The following is a 14,928-nucleotide window of genomic DNA, read 5'->3' as shown; positions in this document are numbered from 1 at the left end:
TCTTAGAACTTACATGTAGCTGTTTGTTTGAGACTCTGCAGATTCAAACCCACCTGAAATCCATGGGTGAAACCCAAGAATTTTCTGGCATGATATGATCGATGATAATGATATGTGGTTAGGACAAGGAGGGTGAAAATGTTATAATGTGTACATCAATGTCACAGGGGGTCACGATTTAAAATCTCAAAATGTGGTATTCTTCAATATTGTTTACGGATTCTGGAAGACAAGGGCAGACTTCATCTGAAGTACACTTCCCGCATGCAATTTTGGTCGTAGCTTGTAAGGCAAAGTTGAATGTGTTTCTCTTCAGTCATTGAGATATGTGAAACTGCATCGGTTAGAGTCCTCTCTTCTTTGATAATTAGATTCTGAAAGTGCCTCAAAGATTTTTTTAAGTTCACTCAAACTCTTGACATTTCATGCACTGAATTTATGACTCTCCATGCAGCCCTGGGGAGTTTCTTGTCCTCAGTGCTTCCTGAAAGGTCCTAGGATAAATATTTTGAGTGGAGTTTTGGTACCCTGCTGGGAGCCTTGTACTGTAGAGTTCATTACTGCACCCTGGGGGGAATATGGTACCAGGAGAAATTCCTGCTAACCACTGATAAACAGAATGTGGAATGGCCTCTATTGTATGAATGTCAGAAGGATCAGTTCTGTAGAAAAGTAAAACTGCCAGAGGTTTATTCTTACCAGAGCTGTAATTGTAAATCTTTGGTTTAGACTAAATACTTGCCATGCAGAGTGCCAAATTTAGTCATATGTTGGATAAACTGACCTACAAAACTGGCAGTGACCTTCATAATTTAAAGCTGGGAAATACCGTACTTGTTCACTTACAGCAGAATCTGTTTTGAGTGAAGTTACTGCTGTCAGATTGCAAGTTTTGTGTGTTGATGAAAACTGTAACAGTGTGTTTGCTGGATAGTACAAGACATGAAACAGTGGCACAGAATGGCAGGCTGTTCGGGGGAGGGAGGGAGGGGAGAGGAGGAGAAGGAAGAACAAGTTCAGGCAACATGGAGATGTTGACCCTTTGGTAACCGTCAATATCACTATCATATCATGTTGTCAATCTCAGGGCTGTGGTCTCATACCTCAAATTAGAATACTGTATACACACACATTGTGATTGGATATATTTAGAAAGTGGCCTGATGTGTATCACCATCCAAAGAGCTGACTACATCTGGCAGGCAGCCAAAGCCTATAGAATATAAGGGTACTTGAAAGTCTGAACGCTTCCTCAGATGCAAATTTGTGCTTTGTTATCCTGAATTTTATTGTGCTCTGCCAGGGGTACTGTGAGATGTGACTTGTAGATGCGATAAATTACTCAACTCTACATGTGAGGATAGAAAATAAAACAATCATGTATTTGAATGGCTAAGGGCCAATCAATCTGCATTTTTACAAGTGTTTTACATTTAGGTAGTATGTGCCTTGAAAGTGAAACGCTTAAACTTTTGCTCAAACTTTCCTTGAGGAATCTTTCAACCATACTCTTTCAAAATCAGAATAAAAATCAGGAGTCACTTTGCAAATTTTGGTACTAGAGAAACAAATTACCAAAGATTTACCAATATATGAAATTCAAAATGGCCACCATCCCTGTGTTAACTGTACAGGGAAGAATAAAATTTTTTATTTTCGTAAAAATAGGATGGTTAAAATTTTTCTTACACCAAGAGCTTTAAAAGCCTCCATAAGTGGTAGATTAGAAAAGAATTGTAATTATAGAAAGTGAAAGCTTTGTAACTTGGTAACATTTTGAAAACACATTTTTTTAATTCCAACGGTCGATATTTGACCTGGCGACTCCGCGCGGATCGCGAGATATCGATAAAAACATGTCATTTCCCGAGCGTATTTTTCACATCCGAAGTTTTACGATCGTTGCTGGTTATGACCCGAAATCTCCCGAAAGTGTGTTGTTGTGCTGATTGACGATATTCTAAGGAGTCCAAAAAAGTTCGAATGACGCAATTAATTTACCTCCTACTGCGATGACTTTATATATATCATTATCAATGCCTTTACCTCTGGTAATTCTTTTTAAAAACTTCTCCGTTGTTTTTTGTCGTTTTCATTATTCTCAATGTTGTATTAAATTTTTAAACAATACCACATAGATATCAGTTTTTACGTGTAAAATATTAGTTGCCTCTGATGACTACATTTTGTCGTCTGCCACACAGTTACGCGTGGTTCGATACATAGCGGCCGCATACCACGCGGCGGCCACTATGCATACTATGTATCAACCTCACCTATCTGTGCTAGTCACCTATGCGAATTCTGGTGGAATCAGCAAACTTTGCTTTTTGTTTTTTTACCGAGTCAGTAGGACTCGGCTTTCTCCCATGGGACATGACTGCTCACCGACGCGAGTGGTACTGCTGTGGCGTACAGCAGCGTCAGCGTAGACTCGTACTCCATAGCTTAGTTGACAATGGCCCCAGTGCCGAACGTTCTATGTTCGGAAGCTGAATTCAGGTGGGCCACCGGAATTCAAACTTTAACTTTTTTGAGGACATGTTTTTATTGATATCTCGCGATCCGCGCACAGTCGCCATGTGAAATATCGACCGTTGGCATTAAAAAATGTGTTTTAAAAATATTACCAAGTGGGAGTGCCTCCTTAAGGGGACATGGAGAATAACAATTGAAACACACACGCATGACAAAGAACTCAGTACATTTATGGGAGAGGGGGTTTTGCTGTATTTTGATTTGCATGCACAAATTTTCACCAGTGTTATAACTTGTAAACTGTGTTTGTATTGTGCATAAAACTAAATGACTATTCAGGAGATTTTGTTTTTAAAATCGTTGTTGAAAACCTGTCAGCAGTTCAAACTTCCATTAAACTAAATCAGATTCGGCAATTTATTATGTTATGGGAATGGTCAAATAATTTTGTCATCAGATGTCAAATAGAGAAACAAAATTCCTTGTTGCAATCATGTCAAAATGTCCAGTGTTCAACTTTTGTCAACACAGCCTATTAGTGTAAAATGTCTTATGTCAGTACTGACGACATCTGTTTTTGTCCACACCAGAATTCACATTTCATATTGTACACTGCATCTTGCTTGCAAATATTTAATGCATTTGGTCATTGTCTATTTGAAGAGAATAGAGACATAGGTCTGTCAAAGGAAAATGATAAAAATATTTTCAAAAGTTACAGCTGTTGTCCTTTTAAGTTAATATGTTGAATGACAAACAATATGCGTGGGAAGAACTGGACTCATATTTGAAAAGAGAAAAATGGGCCTCAAAATCATCATCAATTAAATAATGATTTTTCCTGCCAGCAACAGCATGCACAATCAATACCTAGGGATGTACACAGGTCCCCAGCTGCTTTTGATCTGCATTAACTCATAATCAGACAAGAAACTGGAAAGTGATGCAGATTGTAGTAGACCAAGCAAGGAGATCATACAAGTCATTTTATAGCATGATTCGTGTTTCACCAAAGAGATTCACTTTTACGTTCGAGTTGAATGCATCTTCTTCAATTCTAACAAAGGTATAGATGATTGGTCATTGTGTGCATCTGCTAGTCAGGCCTAGTATTGTTCAAGTTGCCAGTATATCCACTCAGAATGTTCAAAATATCAACTACTTATGGCTTGCTAAAAAGTCATTTATTGGTGTCCAGGAGAAGGAGAGAATTCACACACTGTGTGAAGCCAACTGTCAGCCTTCATCCTCCATTTATAAAAAAAACTTGCTCTTTGAATAACCTGCCAAAGCTAATTACAGTAAGAGCCAGTCACGATGTCTGATGTCTTAGTTAAAATAAAATTAGCATATCAATAAATTTTAACACACATTATTAATTAATGTAGAATTGTTGTAAGAAATAAAATTAGCATCTCAATAAAAATTAACACATTATTAATTAATGTAGAATTTTGTTAGCGAAGCTAAACTTTGATCATGTAATTTTAACATGCTTTTTAGAAACAGAATATTACACAGTTACTCAACAGTTACATGTAAAATCTATAAAAGACATTCAAAGTTGTTTTTCTTCGATTCCATGCGTCTGTCACCAAATAAACAACATAGGAAGTCAAATAGTTTTATATCCATTTAAATTCACACCATACCAGTAGAGAGAATAAGAAAAACCAGTATCATGACATTGAGTGTCATATTGAAAAGATTGGCAAGACAAACAACTGAATTGTGATATATTCCCTAAAGGGGAAGGGAGTCCATAACATGTGGTCTAAATGAAATGTTACCATATTTAGTGACGCATTATATACACATATACATTTGCACATCAAGATTTGCATCGTTGAAATCCTTGCTATTAACTTCATCCATCAAAGCCAACTGTAATTGCATTTTATTTATACAGACATGTCATAAGAATCATGAGTGTCCTAGCAGTAGATCTGTAACTTAGTCAGTAGATTTTATGTTCTGCCATTACACAATCATTTCTTCCGATCAACTTTTGAGAAGTTCAGTTCTCAATGATGACTTTTGTATCTTCTCTTGTACAACACACATGAAATTTATTAAACTCCCAGCAAAGATCTCTGACCATTTATATAATTATTGCTAAGATTTCTGACCATAAACATTCTTTGATACAGCATGGCCACCGTGGATACACTAGCTTTATTATATAAGGAAGCAATGAATATTGATGCCTTCACAACTATCTACATGCTAACACCCCTGCAGTACTGTCATTGTATTGCATATGACTCAGGGGAAGACCTCAGAACAAAAGAGTACCATTGGAATGGATATTGAAATACGAAAAATACTATTTCCTTGGTAAAATCATATTGTCCTTGCTTCCCCATATCCAGTTGTCTGTATGAAATACCAGTACTACTCTGAAATGAAAAGTTCAAATCTCTGATTCCTCGATCAGTACCACTTTGCTCATACAAGATGTAGCAGTTGTAATTACCTGGCTTGTACCTGTAAATTACCTGACTTGTAACCAGCCTCACAGGGTTCTGAGCAAGCTGCCAGTTTTGCCACTCAAGACAGCAGGACAAGAGCGAGAAAGTCTGCTTTTAGTGTTTGTTCAAAGGAAATGCAGAAACTGCACTTGTCAGAATGTCTGTCTTCAACTATTTATGTGATGAAAATTTCAGCTGATGTGGTCCCTTCCTTGGTGATACAGGCAACATTAGCAGCAATATGGCATGTCAACAAATAGGTGTTAAGTTACACTTAACAGTACAGTAACAGTCTGTTCAGATGGGTATCTTTATCACATCGGCATTTTATGTCCATCAGGTAGATTCAAATTCAGTACTAAAGATTTGCCGGCATGTAAAACAGGAGGACCCTATTTTCCCTGGCAAATCAGAATAGTTTAACATGTTAAGTGTCTTCGGTCCTTATTCTGCAGAGATAACACTTATGCATGACATTGTCAGAAATGACCTACATCCCTTCTGACAAATATATGTAGGGAATAAGTCTATGTCATGCCTGTACCAGTTGAGAGAGTTTGAATAAAGTGCCTATGCCTACCTGCTCATTTGTTTTTCTGCCAGGATCCAAGAAAGCAGCTATGACTCCGTCATCACATGTAATTGTACTGGAAATGAGGTCACTTTAGGCCTTGGATTACACAAGCTACTTTTCTCACAGAAAGGAACTCACTTTCTATAATTACATTCCATAATCAGTAAATGTACCAGCGTGTGCCTTTACAAACAGAAGGTCACTGTTCTTTTTCCAATTTGTGAATTTGCGCGGTCAGATTTATTTCTTTGACTGTCTGTCTGCATGGCCATGGATTATCTGAAAGATCACACGGAATATAATCACAGGAAATATCTCCAAAATAAACAGAATTTCATGATTAGTATGCTAGGCTGTTATTGGGAATTATTGTTCTATGTATTTTGAATCCAAGAAAAACACTAATTAATGGAAACCATCAATTAGAATATTGTATAATATTTTGTAATGCATGGAGTGTGTGCCTTCTAGGAAAGTAACGGTAGTCCCCAATAACTGTAATCATCAAAATGACAGTTCTTTGCAAAGAAGGAAATTAAAACTATTGTCAGCCAAATTGAAATTACTTAGTCACAAGTGATTCGCCATTTTCCAAGTCTTTTTAGTCAGGATCTGATAATTATTTCCTGTATTTTGAACTGTTGTTGGGCAGTTTGACTGAATTTCCTGATTAAATTCATTTACTTTGCCGAGTTTAAGTAAACAATACAGATGTCTTGTGACTGTTTATTCATTCTCCACCTTGTCTGATACTGTAAAATGATGACATTGCAAAATAATACATCATGGTAATCTCAAGTACATGTAGGCTCACTCTTACATTTTATACATGTAGGATTGTGGGATACTGTTTTGGGCTCAATGTGTAGCATCTCGGAAGCTGTTATCCAGTTGGTTGGCTGAATCTTACTGTTATCATTGAATTACCACAATCAACGTGCAGCAGACTGTTTTGCAACATAAAACCCAACCAAGCATCCAGTACTTGGTATTGCTGCCCCCCCCCCCCCATAATTATTCTATCTTTTAAGTCAAATCTTTGCAATGGGTCTTCCAAGAGGTTTAAGTTCACTACTGCAAGACTTGTGTATTACAGAATAAAGTTGAAAGTACGCTCAATTTTCATTGAACTTGCAAATCAAACCATTGGTCATCTGTACATTGTCTATCAATAGTCTCGAAATGAATGTTTGTGTATCAAATACCAATCAAAATTCCTCTACATTGGTGGTGGCTCTTTTTACCGTAGTTTGAATTTCTCATAGTTTGGAAGATATCATAGATTCAATAGAGTATCACAACATGGTTCATTTAAAATTAAAAGTCAAATAACTTTGCACTTGGCAGACATATACATAAAAGAAGTCTCTCCTGAATGCTTGGTTCCATATGTTATATACATCTATCCATTGCTATTCTCAGCGCTTCTGCGAATGATTCATTTCAGATGCTTTTCCGTTCAACATGTTTCTCAAGAGAGACATTGACATTTACATTCTTCTTGATATCATTCCATTCTGATCCTTAATAAAGGGTGACATACCGTAGCAGTGTTTGTCAAGAAATGTGCACGTAGGAAGATTGTGACAAAATCAGGATAATTACATCACAGTCACTGATGCACAGTCATAGCCAAATATGGAATAATCATGGCCAAAAGGGGAATATTCAGCTGATCAATTATAAATGAGTGTGTTTCATTATCTTCTGATCGTATTGTGATTAAGACTCTTGTCAGTTTCTAGGCTCTCCAAGTACTGTGAACATGTTAGCAGTGTTCTTCGATGGCTTGGAAAAACAGAGGGGTAGCTAATTTACATAACAATACTTAATTTACATATTCTTTTGTTATGAAAATTCTGTTACGAAAATTCAATTGATGGTGATATCACATTCTGTCACCGCTCAGGTGACTACTCGTCATTTTTTGCATCCAATGGACATAAAGGTCACACAACAGAATTACTCATGTCATGTGACCATGGTATGTCAATCATGTGACAGACATGTTTCAATGTATTGAAGTGAATAGCATTGTACATGTATAATGTGTATCATATATATATATATATGTATGTATATATATGTATGTATACAAGTATGTATACACGTAGGTATATATGTATGTATGTATGTATGATGTATGTATGTATGATATAATCAACAATGAATACATATTTTATATGTTTGTATTTGTGTATGTTGATTTTCATACAACAGTAAATTGGTGTGAACTTGCAAGTTAATGACTTGGCAAAGTTGAGCATACCATAATGACAGTTACCACATGTATTACAGATATTCATGAAGTGAGCCAACAGTATTTTCATCGTACAGGTTCCTCTTTGAAGTCCATCAATCACCAGCCTTTTCATTTTAATGACACTTCCGTATATTGGAAAATTTTTGCTTAGTAAATTTGAATTAGTGTCGTAACAATACAATGACTTTTTTCATATCAATATCATGTAGTTCATGCTCTGTACATGTATGCCTTTATCTGCTCACTGTTGAGGAAAATTTTGTGTGTAAATTAACGCATGGATATTTCAATACTCAGATGATTGGTGGTCAGTTCATCATCGGAACACGATGCATAGATATTGATGATGGAGATCAAGTAATTGTCAGAGATTCAAAGCATGAAATGAAATAAAATGCAATCCTATTGAATTTAGTCATAAAAGATATTGAATAGAAAAATATGTCATCAAATACTCAACAGGAGTATAGCTTTTATCTCAGTTTTGTTTTGTTTTGTTTCCATGCCAATGTGTGATGGTCTACCAGCGATGCACAGTTGAGGCCTGTAGAGGGCAGTCTCTGTTGGAGGAGGTAGAAATGCCGTCGGGAAGTGTAGCAATTAGTTGATCCAAAAATAAAAAAATACAGATATATCATATAGTGTGGATTAAAAGGACAGTTCACTTTTATGGCCAGTGCAATGCACTTTGACCTTTCTGTCATCAGAGAATTTACATGATATTAATGAGTTGTCATTTTTAGTTGTCATTAATATGGTGTAAGTATGAGAGGTGTTAAATTTGCATTTTATTTAATATTTCCTTGGTCCAAAAGTTCACAAATTTAGAAAGAGGTGTTTGGAATAGTTAGTGAGACAGGTTTATACACAAGTATAAATTAGAAGATCAAGAAAAAGTATGTCTTCATAGTTTCAGACTTCGAGTGAATATATCAGTTTGAACTTGTCAACCAAAGCGGAAAATCAGTGGAATTTCATTCCATTCTTGCTCCCATAGAAGATTTATAGTGTCATTAAAGGCTTATTGAGCAGATGTCTTGTATCAGTGAGGTGTGGCAGCGAAAATTAAATCATTGAAAGGTGACATGACAAAAAGGAAGTACGTAATGAGAATGAATTAATCTGCAATCTTTAGGGAAGATTAATTATCGGCCATCAGCTGAGCCTGATTGATATAATTGCAGACACCAAAAACAAAAAAAACCAATCATTATTACAGTGTATCCCGGCACATTAGTGAAAGGTTTATTTGAAGTGCATTGATCAATGAGGGGCAGTAACTGGCTATGACGTATTTCCATAGGGGCATGTCCTAGTCAGCTAATCTGCATATACAGGCAGACGACGCATGCCAGTAATGCTCCAAGCTGCAGCCCATCTGTTAGCCATCGTTACACAGAGCTGCTGAGCATGATGTGATCTGGCAGGAAAAAAAATATATATCTAATGCGCATGTTGGACTTTGAAGCCAATCTGTGGTTATTTTGTTCTGTCGAAAATAGCTGTGTTTTCATAAAAGATCTCATCATGTAATGTGTGGCGTGTTTTGGGATTCTTTCTGTGATACTCAAGTGGTCCATGGAAGTCGACTATGATTTTGACTTTGAGGGTGAGTTTGAAGTTTGTCAGTTTTTTTTTTTCTGCAGGGTGAAGTTCAGCCACTGCCAGTACCTGTTCAGAAAAGAACATGATCTTCTCTTTCAGCTTATCTAACGTAGAACTGAGAATGTATTTGTCTTTATTCTTCGTTAAACATGAACGATGCCTCTTCGTTCAGCCAGATTTGCAGCAGCGTAGACAAAACCCAGTGGTTGAGTCACCCTGCATTGAAATGACAGTGTCACAATAATGAAAATTTACAGTTCAGCTTAGCTCCCCTCAGTATGCGTAACATGAGAGCTCAGCTGTAATGATAACAAATGAATGGACTGTGCAAAATCAGTGTCTCCAACAAAGTGTTCTGGAAAGCTCCAGATTACCAGCACTGCACCTAGATATGCAGATGTTGCTAATTGAATTTTCTTGATCATTGCATCGCTGTCTCAAAAAACACATACATTTGACTTTGATCTTGATTCATTTTTGCTGTCTTTTTATTCACCATGTATGATTGATATTGGTCTGAACTTAATACCAACAGTATATTCATGCTCTTCAGCAAGTGATTCTGTATTGTTGGTTCAGCTGTTGCCACTCGGTGGTGGAATCCAACAATTCCAACCACCAGCCCACAGTATTCTGTCCCTCTAAATGCTAACCTTTAAAATACATGTAGAGACCTAAAAAAAAACGGAGTGGGACTTGAAATACTGGTCCTAGCCAGTTGTCATTTGAGAGCCAACGTCATGGTACATGGAATGAGATCACGGTTGGACTTCTAAGTGCATAGGATACATTGCATAGCGTCAGGCAAAAAAGTGCAAACGCATGACACATATTTTCTAAGAATATGTTCATTCATGTATGGGACAGTTGACCCACTTGGTCATGTATCACCATTTATTCTCATTTTCCAGTTCATCAATTCATTCAGTAGGGCACACTGTACACGTACCTCTGTGCTTTGCTATGTAGTTTCTCTGACATTAATACAATATGCAGATTTACAAAAATAAAGTACATGCGTGTCGTTGGGGCACATAAACTGAATATTTGCACCACTTGCAAACTATTAATAAATCACAGTTAGTCATACTGAGAAGGAAAACAAAATGAGTAACAGTTCACTGTGAATACATGTAGTTGTCAGTGAGTTTAGCGACAGCGTAGCCAGGAATCTGGTAGTCTTCATTATAGAGGTACACGTACATGCTTGTCATATCGGTTACCTGGTAAGATTCTCAGTTACAAGTATTTACACAAGTATCTCTGATGTGATAACACTTGTTTGTATGAGATAGTACAAGTCACAACTAATTTCAACATCATAGAAATAGATGGTATTACTGTGTGCCATAATCAAGGTACTTCCAGTGTGTGTATATGTAACTATGTCTCAAATTGCTGATTTCTAACTCCCATTGAAACATACCCTCTATGGTATATTGCAACTATGTGAGGTACCGGTATGTTGAAGATAAGGAGTTCTGAATATTGACTTGATCTGTTTGAAATTGAAAGTTGGCAAATTTGTGTCATCTTGTTTGTCCGCAGTGACTTAGAGTAAACATTGTTTGGAGTAATGCATCCAAAATTATGAAATTTATCAATAAACGCTGCTCAGAAATGCCGATGATTTCCACTGGTACATCTCTGTCAAAAGTAGTTGTTTATACTCATTTCATACATATGCTATGATATCTGCTGTTAGGTGGTGACTAAATGAACAAACAGAGAAAATGGTTTCAAACAAGTCAAGTTTCAGTAACTACAATTAACTCCTTGTCTTGTAAATGATATGCAATTCTACGTGAATATTTTTCTTAACTAGCAGTAATGGACCATGACTGCATGTATTAATTTTAAACACTCATCGAACAGATGATTGATAATTGCATATTATATTTTTATGCCACTTCTTTTCTCTTTAGACATGCAAAATTTATTTTTTTTCATGCATGGTGTCATAAATATTTGTGTCTTGCTCATTTCCTAAAATAAAGTTACTGTTGTTATTGTTATTATTCCTGGAATGATGGCATATCAATTTCATGGAGACTTTCCCCCTATGCAAAGCACCATTCAGTGCTGCCTGTTGTGACAACTACAATATTTCATCATCAGTGGCTTTTGAATGAAATGGCTGATTTGGATATGTTCTTTATTTTTCCTGTCTTGTAGGTTCTACGCTTAGTTTAGCCACTACAACCACCGGTACTTCGACTCCTTCAGTGGCGTCCACTCTACCATGGGGAGCTCCTAGAGAATACCGCGACAACTTCAGCACACTAGCCATCCCTATCGATACAAATGTCAAGCCTGGGGAGTATGTCTTACAGAGCCTCTTTGCTGAGTTCACTATCCACGCAGAGAGGAAGATTGAGAAAATTATGGCAGAGCCCCTGGTGAGTGAGATGTGTATTTTGTTGTGCTGTTTTCACATGATGTCTTGAAATTTTGAATTGAAAGATGTTAAAATGTACATTGTTCTCTGTGTGGTTAGATCATCCAGATCCGTGAACTCATGAAATGAAATGTCTTGAGCAGCACAGCTTTCACCACATAGCCAATAAACTTCAGTTTCAATATCTTAGTCTGGCCAATGATATTCGATAAATTCATGGTCTTCTGGTAAACAAATATGCATTCACTTGCTGAAAGGTAAAATCTAAGTACTATTCTACCTGTAGTTAAGGTTTCCCCATGTACCGGTATGTCTACCTTTTTTTTCAAAATGCTATATGCTTGAAGGCATGAAGCCAGTTATGTTGAAATGTCACATCTCTGGACTATATGGACTGTTTGAAACAGACCTCTACTGTGACTCTTCACTATAGTGTATGGGCCATGTGAAAGTTACTGACTGTGGCAGCTGGTTAGTGTAGCGAACGCTGCAGATTTGATTATGCACATGATTTTTTGAAAGTAAATTTTTTATGTATTGAAATTTTGTACGTATTAAATTGAAGATGTAGGGTATAATGATTCTACAGACTCTCCATTGGGTCAGGGCTGCTATATTTAAAGAGATACTTTGCTTTATGATATTGTCATCAACATGCACCATATGTTACAAAGGTTTGTGGATGGGTTTTACCACACTCTTTGATATTAATATTTTTTTGAACAGGTTAAGGTTAGGACACAACGGATTTTGACATGTTTAAGGATACATTGCAGCACAGGTCAAGTCCATGTTAATACAAGGCAGATTTATGAAAATTCGTCACTTTAAAATCAAATGTTCAGAGAATGCAAAATCATTTTAAAGTGACTGCATTTGATTTATAGGAAAATATCTTTCTGTAATGATCAGGTACTGATTAGTTTTGACATATTTATGGTATTTATACATCATTCGGTAAATGAATGCAATCTACATTAATTTTATGTGTTTGTTAGTGTACTGCTTAGGTCAAGATAATCATTCATTTTCAGAAATAATTTTAAGGCGCCACAGTTCATCATGCTTCTCATTTTCATTTTCACTTTGCTAAGATGTGATCTTTAATATGGTTGGAAATCTGTCTCTTTGCAAAGTATTAGACTAGTACACATATCTTGATCATAGTTGTCATGCTAAATTGAACCGCTTTGTAGAAATGTTCACTTGTGAGAAATACATTGCCCCTTTCTGTCTATATCTCTTAAAGAGTGGGTAAGTGAAATACTTGGTTGCAAAATTGAGAAATTATTATTATTATTATTATAGACTTTATTTCGAACCCATTGTCCATATTACGGTGAAGAAAATCTGGTGATAAACATACACAGTTTGGTTAACTTTTGGAAATACATTGCCTTCTGTTTATCTCTAAGTCAAAGAGTTGGCAAGTGAAATTCATGGTTGTAAGTTGAGTAATGTCAGTATTTTACAACAAAGCTTGTATGTACATATAAATGTCATCAATGGACCTAATCAATGGACCTAACGAAATACATGTGCATAAATATCTATACTACTTGTACTGTACTGTCACTTTATGAAATTCTCAAATTGTATACAAATTAACTGCTGTTCATCACTTTTTCCAGTTTAGTTTCATGATACAAACTCTTTAAACTTCGAAAATGCTGATCCCTGTCGGTAATAGTGGTGCATCAAGGTTCAGCTGATAATCAGAGATCATTCATTGTACATGCGTAACGCCTGTGTAACCTCTGCAACTCTCTGCATGTGGTTTAGTCCAGTTTCCATTGCTGTTGCAGTAGGACCTGTGCTCAAAGAAGTGAGAAGGTTTAAAGAGTTTGTGTTAACACTGAATGGTTATACTGGAAACAGAGAATGAAATGGTTTATGCTGATGTTGGCTTCAATTATTCTGATGTTATCATGAAAGTGAATGACCAGGTTGTGCTCTCTGCCAACCTATTTCTGCAGAGTTTTATAAGTGGAGCATGGAAGCAAAGACAAACGACTCTTGTAATAAAAAGCAGAACAGTGTTTGTCCTTTAGATGACTTGTCAGTTCTGATATGAAAGTTTTTCATCCTGTCCAGATGCAGCTGAGCTTCCACCTGGACACCATCCAAAGAAATTGTCATGTCAACAAAAGATCAAATATCTTGTAGTAGAATTGTAATTAAAAGGCTATCAAGTTGTTTTGCAAAGTAAAATTATTAAATATGTGAAATTATTCCCCAACTGTTCATTTTCTGTGACACTTTTGTAAACTATGGAGGATGCGCATGCACTGTTGGTCACAAAGGGAATATCATGGTCAAAGTGACACCTGATACAGTATAGATACCTTCTTGCACAAATTTTGAAACATTCTTATTGTAAACATGGAATCAGTGTTTTAGTTTTGATACACAGTAAATGAAATTTCACTCTTGAGAAAGTACGTTTCCATGGCTCTTTGTAAAAGTGTCAGGTGTCTGTATAAATTATTTATGGCGGAATCATGGCGTCAGAGGAATACATTTATTTTCCCTCCTGCTCAACGTGACCTCGACCTCCCTCCTTTGTCGGACTTTGAAAATGGCAGTGAACATCTGCCACAAGGAATAACATAAATACAAGGGTTTCTTTTTTCATTCAGATATCAAACGTTTTTGGAATTGTAATTGAATCAGTTCTGTAATGCAATTGCTTTCCGATGAATATTGCATAGTTAACAACAAGATCCAATTATAGATGTGTCTGTGACCCCCAGGGAGAGTCATCGTTGATTGTCGTGAGGGGAGCGTGACCTTGTTGATTGTTTGATGCTGTGTATCAATTATAAATCCAATTAATTTGTCAGAGAACATGCATTCACTTCAACAGGAATATTGAAATTACAGAAATAGCAGTTGCTAGACGACATGAAATAAATATTACAGTCATCAACAAATATTTGCTTGATCGGTGCTGCAGAATGTTTGACATATATGTTTGCGTTATCTTGATGAGTAATCATTGTGAAATGTACACGTACCGGTATATGATGTTGTCATAGCAATTTGTGAATCTGCTTCTTCACAGGTCAAGTTTTTTGTCCCATCTGTCTCCAACTCATCAGTCCCACTTCCTGTAGCAGTCTATCCACTTTCATCTGTG

General features: G+C 36.4%; 1 protein-coding gene across 1 annotated transcript in view; it reads left to right on the top strand.

Moving 5' to 3' along the window:
- Positions 1 to 14,928, top strand: part of LOC139131328 (protein furry homolog-like) — a 105,538-nt gene that overhangs the window by 14,298 nt on the left and 76,312 nt on the right. The window contains 1 exon segment of the mRNA XM_070697337.1: positions 11,567 to 11,790. Coding sequence (XP_070553438.1) covers positions 11,567 to 11,790 — 224 coding nt within the window.

Source organism: Ptychodera flava, chromosome 4, assembly GCF_041260155.1.
Source record: "Ptychodera flava strain L36383 chromosome 4, AS_Pfla_20210202, whole genome shotgun sequence".
NCBI lineage: Eukaryota > Metazoa > Hemichordata > Enteropneusta > Ptychoderidae > Ptychodera > Ptychodera flava.
This window is presented reverse-complemented; position numbering and strand designations above follow the sequence as displayed.